The sequence below is a fragment of the Microtus oregoni genome, unplaced genomic scaffold (assembly GCF_018167655.1).
Source record: "Microtus oregoni isolate MIOR12 unplaced genomic scaffold, Mior012 000022F_ref0000154, whole genome shotgun sequence".
Classification (NCBI taxonomy): domain Eukaryota; kingdom Metazoa; phylum Chordata; class Mammalia; order Rodentia; family Cricetidae; genus Microtus; species Microtus oregoni.
The window spans coordinates 16,801,865-16,810,470 of NW_024543081.1; the positions used below are offsets into that span (position 1 = coordinate 16,801,865).

The 8,606-nt window shown below is 61.2% G+C and overlaps 1 protein-coding gene across 1 annotated transcript; it reads left to right on the top strand.

Moving 5' to 3' along the window:
• The first annotated feature begins 740 nt into the window (after window positions 1-740).
• On the top strand, window positions 741-7,027 carry Scrt1 (scratch family transcriptional repressor 1). Its single transcript, XM_041672388.1, has 2 exons — window positions 741-1,624; window positions 3,556-7,027. The coding sequence occupies exons 1-2, from the start codon at window positions 1,510-1,512 to the stop codon at window positions 4,485-4,487; spliced, it is 1,047 nt and encodes a 348-aa protein (XP_041528322.1). The 5' UTR covers window positions 741-1,509; the 3' UTR covers window positions 4,488-7,027.
• The last annotated feature ends 1,579 nt before the right edge of the window (window positions 7,028-8,606 follow it).

Below are 8,606 nucleotides of genomic sequence, written 5' to 3' on the forward strand. Positions count from 1 at the left end.
GGGGGAAGCTGTAGAGGCGCGGAAGGGCGGAAACCACCAATGGAGCGGAATTTCTGGAACAGGGGCATGGCAGTCCCTCTCACCATGCACACTCAGCTTGCTACGACGCTACTGTGCTGGACATCTGTCCCGCGGGAGAGGCGGGGGCAGAGAGGTCCCTCCAGCGGGCACAGGGTCAGCCGAGGTGACAGTGGCAAGAGGCACTGCGGCACAGGGCGCACACAGGTTTCCACACTGCGTTTTCGCTGCCTCAGCATTCACTCCTTTGGTCTCCCGCCTCTCCCCACCTCCGCACATCCCGCGCCTAACCTCCAGACCTTATACGAGGCAGCGTGGACCAGGCTGAGGTCCGCTTGCGTTCTCCCCAAAAGAACCAGAGTCTGGGGAGCATGAGTGTCAGGCCCATTCCCACCTCTCTCCACACGCCCGACTATGCCACCAAGTATCAGGTCGCCATTCCCGAGCCGCACGGGGGAACTCCGCACAAGTCTAGGCGAGGCATCCCCAGGACCCCTCCCAGGAGACCCTGGCCCGGCCCAGCTCGGCGCAGCCATTTCCGCTGGCCTTTTCCCCTCCCCGCCCACCCCCTCCCCCAGCGCTTGGCTTTAAAAGCCAGAGGCTGCGCTCGGCGGCAGGCAGAAGAGGCTTGCAGGCTCAGGAGGCCTGCCCCGGAGCTGTCCGAGAGCGGAGCCCCGCCCCCGGACCCCCGTCCCTCCCTCTCTCCTTCCCTCCCTCGGCCCGCCCTCCCTGAGTACCCCTCCCCCTGAGGACCCCCGCCCGCCGCCGCCGCCGCCCGCTCCGACTGCAGAACAATAAAGCCAGCCTCCCAGAGACCCCCGCCGAGGACCCCCACCCGGCGACCAAGCCCGGGTGGCCCGCCCCTCTTCGCCAGCGCCAGCTGAGTGCGCCCGGGCGCTGGCCGCGGTGCTGCCCTAGCCAGCGCTGGCCGCGGTGCTGAAGCTGCTGGTGCTCCTGCCGCTGCTACTGCTACTGTCGTGTTCTCTTGGCCCGGCGCTGCCGCCCCCGGGGGTATGGGGCGCCGCTGACTGAGGTTCCGCCGCCGCGGCGGGGGGGGGAGGGGAAGGGGGCCGTGGGGCCGGGCCAGCCCTGCACCCATTCGCAGCCTCCGGGCCCGGGACGGAGCCGCTCCCCCCCTCTCCGCCCCCCCCCAGCCTCCTCCCCCGCCTGTCCAGGGGCGGCACTGCGGGCTGGGAAGCCGGGACCAGAGGAGGGAAGGAAGGAAGGAAAGAAGAGAAAAGAAGAGAAGAGGAGGAAGGAACGAAGGAAGGGGAGAGACAGAGAGAAAGAGAGAGGAGGGATCCGGAGGGGAAGAAGAGACGCAGGGAAGCAAGAAGAGAGAGAATCACACTCGCCCAGCAGCATCCACAGGCCAGACTGGGGACAGTGCTGCTTCCACCGCTCCTCGGATGGTGACGGGGCCTCGCCGCGGACGCAGTCCCCCCGAGCCCCGGCTCTGCAGGCCCTCACTGCCGGAGCCCCGCAGGAATCATGCCCAGGTCCTTCCTGGTTAAGAAGGTCAAACTTGACACATTCTCTTCGGCAGACCTCGACAGCTCCTACGGGCGCGCCCGCAGCGATCTCGGAGTGCGACTGCAGGATAAAGGTGCGCTCTGGACTGCAGCTGGGGCAGGGCCCAGGGCTTTGCTGGAAGGGGTGGGTGGCCAGAGTGTGGGGGTGGAGTGGTAGGGTAGGAGGGGGATGTAGATCCAGCGGAAGCAGCCTGAGGCTGGAACCGAGAATGAAGGCTGAGAAAAAGGGAGAAGAGTAAGGCCAGACAGCTTCCGAGGTTGGCCAGAGTGTGGGTACAGGAGAGGTAGGAAAGAGGAATCAGGAATAGGAAGCACTAAAGGCACACAGGGACCCACACACTGACTTGTGCTGAAATACACAGCTACGCGGACACCTGCTGACATAACAAGACCCAGTTATATGGGCACATGCAAACCCACACCCAGAAATCTGGATGTTTCACTTTTCTTTGGCTGCACCTTCAAAGCCCCTTGCTAGGGCTAGCTAGGGAATGCTGGGAGCTCTAGGGAGTAGGCATGAGGTCTGGCAGAGCCACCCACCTGTCAGGGCCTAGGTACCAGAAGAGGCAACAGCAGTATCTTCCCTGGACTCAGGATTAGGAAGGAGGAGGTGAGCAAGGGAAGCCAAGGTATTGGAGTCAGGGGCGGCTCTTTGTGTAAGGATGCCCAAGTTCAAGGACAACTGTTAGCATGCAGGCAAGGGGGACAGGAGTGCCAGCAGTGTGGGGTGTCGGAGCAAGTGTGACCTGCAAGAGCATAAGCCTGTGTGGGCCCATGTGACTGCGTGTGGCCATGTGACTTTGTGCGCTTGTGTGTGACCCTGTGTGTGTGCCTGCCTGTGTGCCACTACATGAGACCACGTGACACTGAGGCCGCTGTGCACCATGTGACTGAGAGTGTGTCTGGATGGCTGCATATGTGACCCTGCATATGTGGGAGGTGAGTTCCAATGCCAGGGTCGGTAGACAGCTTATCCTGTGAGAGGACACCAGGCCCAGTGATTCCTGGGAGCCTAGGGGCAACCCTGAAAGGGCTAGAGGCTGCATTGTGAAGGGTATGCTTTTACTTTACGATCCTGAGATGGTGAGATCCATCTTGTACTTTGGGAACAACTGCAGTTACTGGCATGAACGATGTCCACCTGCAGCTTGTCTCTAATAACGTGTCCTCTAGTGGATGCCCTGGCAGTCTTCCTAGTCCCTTGATGGGGACTTGAGAAGGTCCCCAGAAGGGTTAGGGCATGGGGAGAAAAGAATGTAGACCAAAGTAGGACCCAGGATAATAGAAAGGAGTGGGTGGAGATAAATGAGTTCAAGCTGCAAGGGTAGTGATCACGTCCAGTAAGTGGTCAGATAGCTGGGAGATGAGGGCGAAGTACTGACTATGGCCAGAGATAGATGCTGGCTAGGTAGAAGTCGCTAAGGTTTTGTTGGTACACCTAGGGAACCAGAGTCAAGTCTGGAAGCAGATTTTAGGGTCTGAAGGCGGCCCCGGGGACCCCGAAGAGGCAGGACCGTCGGGGTCTCTGGGCTGGAGGCCCTGGCTTTGTGCGCGGCGGGTCTGCAGTGTGTTGCATAATCAGGGAAAACTGCTGAAGTGGGGAGAACCCGAGGGGGAGGGGAAGGGGGAGGAGGAAGAGAGGAGCGCCGCCCCTCCCCCCTGACCTTGAGGCTCGCTGAAGGGGGGCAGCCGCGCCCGAAGATGCCTCTCTCTCCTCCCCGCGCGGGGGCGGGGCGCTTGGGCGGCGGGGGAGGAGCCCTGCCTGGCCCTGTCTCATCCTCTGCTGTCTCTCTTCTCTCCTCTCTTCCCCTCCCCACGGTCTCCATCCTCTCTGCCCTGTGGTCCCCGGCCCCTTCTCCTTTGTCCTAATTCCTGTTTGTCTTCCTTCCGGACCCAACATCTCCCGCTGTGTCTTCTCGGTCTCCCGCCGCTCGCTTTGCTTGCTTGTGTCTTGCCCGCTGCTCCGTTCCCCTCCCGTTGTCTGTCTGTCCGCCTCCGCCCGCAGGATACCTCAGTGACTACGTGGGGCCTGCGTCTGTCTACGATGGCGACGCTGAGGCGGCGTTACTCAAAGGGCCATCCCCGGAGCCTATGTATGCTGCGGCTGTGCGCGGAGAGCTGGGTCCCGCGGCTTCTGGCTCAGCACCGCCGCCCACCCCTCGCCCAGAGCTGGCTACTGCTGCTGGCGGCTACATCAACGGCGACGCGGCGGTCAGCGAAGGCTACGCGGCTGACGCCTTCTTCATCACTGATGGGCGCTCACGCCGTAAGGCTGCTAATGCCAACGCTGCCGCGGCCCCCTCCACAGCCTCGGTGGCGGCCCCCGACAGCGACAGTGGAGGGGGGGGCGGGCCGGGCACGCGAGGCTCTGGATCAGGGTCCGCTAGTCGGGGTGGCACGCGCGTGGGGGCGGGCACCGAGGCGCGTGCGGGGCCAGGAGCCACGGGCGCTGGTGGCCGGCACGCGTGCGGCGAGTGCGGCAAAACTTACGCCACGTCGTCGAACCTGAGCCGCCACAAGCAAACACACCGCAGCTTGGACAGCCAGCTGGCAAGGCGTTGCCCAACGTGTGGCAAGGTGTACGTGTCCATGCCGGCCATGGCTATGCACCTGCTCACGCACGATCTGCGCCACAAGTGCGGCGTGTGCGGCAAAGCCTTCTCGCGGCCCTGGCTGCTGCAGGGCCATATGCGCTCTCACACGGGCGAGAAACCCTTCGGCTGTGCGCACTGCGGCAAGGCCTTCGCAGACCGCTCCAACCTGCGCGCACACATGCAGACGCACTCCGCCTTCAAGCACTTCCAGTGCAAGCGCTGCAAGAAGAGCTTCGCGCTCAAGTCTTATCTCAACAAGCACTACGAGTCAGCCTGCTTCAAGGGCGGCGCCGGTGGCCCCGCAACCCCTGCGCCGCCGCAGCTCAGCCCGGTTCAAGCCTAGGGCAGCGGGGCCTCCGCCAGCCAGGTCGGCTCTCAGCAATACGGGCCCCCCAGGGAAGTCTCCGCTGGCGTCAGGGCGGAGGGGCTGGAGGGCGGGCCCCTCCTCACAGCAATAGGGGTAGGGAGCCGGCCCCACCCTGCCCCGCTCGCCAGGAGCCTTGCCAGCCCCTTCAAGCAATAGGGTCCCGAGGGGAGACCCACCCCGAAACCCCTCCCCTCTCCTCCAGGGTGCCCCAGGCTTTCTCCCAGCAATAGGGTCTACCAGACCCAGAACCGAACCTCATCTCTTAGTTGGGTCTCTGAAGACAGGGGTGAGGTGAGGTAAGGAGCGCCCTCCTCCCTCCTCTGCGCCCCTGGATCGCGTTGCAGAGACTCAGGTCTTCCCCACCCCTTCCCAAGCCTTCCAGGCCAAGCCTTCAGCCCGGCGTCCAGGGAGTCACCTCCACCCGGGCAGCTGGCCGGAGGAGGAGCAGGAGAGCAGGCGGGCCACAGAGGCGTTCTGTTCCAGAGGCTTTGCAGACCTCCCGGGAGTGCTAGACGATTTGGGGATGGGGAGGGGCGCGGACGGCGGCAACCCTCTCCCTCGGGTTCTTTCTGGGGCCTCAGTCCGAGCCTCCCTCCTACCCTCGCCTCGCATCCTCTGCCAAATCCGAATTCTTCCAGCCCGGCTTCCGGGGCTCTGTCCTCCATAACGAATAATAATGACGCATATCGGAATCGCATGAACTTATCCGACCTACTCAGACCCCGATCCCACCCTGCCCCGGGGCCCCCTCCCTCGCTCCCCAGGCTTCGGGTGTTGGAGGACGGATACCCGGGCCGGCAGGCTGGTGTGCCACTGCCCTCTACACACCTCTGTATTTGCTTTGCGGGTAAAGCCCCCTGGGGGGGTTGCGGACGCGTCGGGTTTCTTTCTTTCTGTATTTATACGTTTTATTTATGAACGGATTGCACTCGGATCAGGGAGGGGGCGCCGAACCCTCATTCTTCCCACCGACGCCCGGGGCTTAGGTTGTCAGGACCACTTCCTCTGCCCCTGAGCTTTGCCTCACAGAGGCCGGCCCTTTCCCGGAGGCCAGGCCCAGCCCCCACTCGGTTGCCAACTTTGACCCGTCTATGCCAAAGCCTCGGCGGTGACCCTACCCCAAGGGCCCGCCCCATTGGCCGCAGCCTTTGTGACATCACTGCATGCAGTCCCACCCTTCTTCCCAACCCTTCCCGGGGCTGCCCGCTCCCCTTCCTCTTAGTTAGTCCGATGCAGACTATAGAGCAATAATGCGCACTGCATGTGAAGCTGCCGCAGCCTCTAGAGTTACTGAGAATCAGGTATCCCCTGCCCTACCCATCCCATAGGCCCCTAGATCAGGGATGCTGCGCGGGGCCGGCCACGCAGACTTTCTTTCCCCATTCCCTCCCCCAGGGCAGAGCCCGGCAGGCGTCATGGTTCCAGAGGCTGGAATGGAATGGTATCAACCACAGCCTCTCTGTCAGTCCTTCATCACTCACCGACCCATCATTGGGTACCTACGATATGCCAGGCCCTTTCCTGAATCCGTCAGAGATGTGGCAACCTTCGTGGAGGTGCCTGTCAGTGATGGGCCCAACAAGCATGGGTAGGCCAGGGTGGTAGGCAGTTGCAGAGGGCTGGATCCCTGGGCCCATATGGCCTCTCCTACCCACCTCAGTCCTCGTTTATGCTGGATGTAGTCAGGCTCTGCCTTTGACTTGGGCCTTATGTTTCCAGCTCAAGTTGGACAGGCCCCAGGGTCTGGGGGCCCAGCTTCACCAGGGCCACCCACACAGGTACCCATTTTCTTATTCCCTGAGATACGAGGCTCTGCTGTCTCTGTGCCGCTAAGGCGCAACAAGCTGGAGTATATGGTATGGCCAGCCTCATCCCAGCACCAAGCTTGGCTACCCTCCTGGTGCGGACCTGCAGGCCTAGCATAGCAGTGCCCATATCCAACCCCCTTAAGTCCACCTGGCGAAATGCCCACAGTTCCTAGCCTGGGCCTGCCAGCCTGTGCCGCATGCACACACACACAGAGGCGCCCACCCTGCCCCACTCCTTACTCCTGTCTACCTACCTATGGAGAAGGCTGGAAGGGCTGTGGGCCCGCCAGGATCTCCCGCTTCGCCCACACCCTGCCGCCGTGGAAAGCCATGGGCCCCCTCCCGCCCCCATAACTAAGCAGCACAATAACCGACTTAGCGAATTCAGGTAGAAGGAACGTTTAGGTAGCACCTATTTTGTACTGATTCTACAAGTAGGGCCCGAGGTGCGGGGGGCCCTCGGGTGGGGGCTGTGGCTGCCGGCCCGCCCCGCCCCCACCCCCGCCTGCGCCCCGCCACCTTGTACATACTCCTGGCCCGCAACAGGCCGGGATTTTTACTCGGGCCGTGTCCCTCTTCCGCCCCCGTTTGGGGCCGGGCCGGCCGGACAGACGGACGGACGGACAGACCTCCTTCCTAAGCACAATAGCACCAGCTCCTCGGAGCGCCGCACCTCCACGAGGAGAATAAATGCCACTCTTGATAGAATTTGGAGTGTTGACTGACGTGTCCTGTTGGGGTGCCATTAGAGGTATCTGAGGGTGTCTGAAGGGAGAATTTCCAGTTCTGAAAGCTCAGATCAGGGCTGGGAATCGCAAGTGAAGCACCAGCCTTGGCCTTTTCTCTTACTGGAAATAGTCTGCCGTCTAGCTGGACCAGTGGAGTACCTCTCTGAAGGCAAAGGCATTGACAATTCCCCTGGGATAAGCGAAACTACTCTGTCTCAGGTATTCAGGGCACTCATAGCTTCTAGGCCAAAGTCAGGTCTTTCCCAAGCTGACTTAGAATGGCTAAAATATACAGCAAGGCCAGGCGGTAGTGGCACACGCCTTTAATCCCAGCACTTAAAGGCAGAGGCAGGCGGATGTCTGTAAGTCCAGGCCAGCCTGGTCTGAAGAGTGAGAAACCCTGTCTCTCACTACAGAGTGGAGCTGCAGTCTCTCTCCTGGCCTGGATGGCCGCTACTCTTTCCTCCTTAGTACTTCTGCAGCTGCACCAACAGCTGTGGACTCATCCTTAGCAATCCTCTGGACCTGTGTTGGAGGAATTGGGACAGGAGAGTTTTCCGGGTCTAGCCCCATCCTTGGAGGCCTGCTGCTCTCAATCAGATCACTAAACGGTGGGAGTGTGCCGCTGTACTGCTAGCCAGCAGCACAGTTGGAAGATTCCCAGGAGCAGAGGCACGTCACAGCCACCATAGCCCTCAGGTCCTAGACAAGCTGAAGAGAGGGAATAGGAGGCAAGGCTGTGCTGGGTAGAGAGATCTGTAGGGATGGGGGTGGGGTTGGCTCACCCAGGGATGACCCCTGGCGAGCAGGAAAGCAGGTTTGAGTTGAGTCGCTCAAATACTTTGCATACATCTGGTCAAACTAGGTCAATCTTAGGTCAGAGTCAGCCCAACTGCCTACATCCTGGCAAGAGCAGGGGCCTGACCTGCTCATCCATCCACTGGCCGAAAAGGCAGAGAAGGATGGGCAGCAGGTCATGGCCTATGTGCCAGCGGTGTGGAGAACATTGCCGTGGCGGAGGGCACACCCTGGGAGGCTGGGACAGCCGTAACAGGAGTGGAGGCACATCTGGCACTAGAAGTTCCTAGCCAGGCTCCCTGTAGAAGTTTCTTAGCTGTCACTGTCTCTGACCGGGAAGAGATAATTTCCTGTTTACACAACAGAAACCTGAGGCTCAGGGGTGAGAAAAGGAGCTTGCGGGAGGATAAAGGGCCTTTACAGAGCTCTGTCTCATTATTCCGCACACCCAAACGCCACTTTGGCAGACAGCAGAGACATGCAGCAAAGTCTCTTATCTGCCCACTTCCAGAGGATGCCACAGTTTCAGGGTCTTGGTTGTTTCTGTTGTTTTAGGGTGGTGGGCCAGAAGGATGGAAACAACGCCCTGGAGGGCTGAGATGAGCCTATGTCTCCATTGCTGTAAACTCTTCCCAGCAGGTTTCCTTGACCTGCTTGTGGTCCCAGGGTGCTGGGGGTCAGTCTGAAGCTGTCTGTAACTTCCAAAACCCTGCTGGTCCTCTTAGTCTGGCAGGCTTGCAAAGCTCCTTCTTACTCCAAGG

Bases quoted from the DNA above. Each gene is read 5' to 3' on its own strand.
- Scrt1 (XM_041672388.1), top strand. From the start codon at position 1,510: ATGCCCAGGTCCTTCCTGGTTAAGAAGGTCAAACTTGACACATTCTCT. The intron at 1,625-3,555 runs GTGCGCTCTGGA...CTCCGCCCGCAG, and splicing joins AGTGCGACTGCAGGATAAAG to GATACCTCAGTGACTACGTG.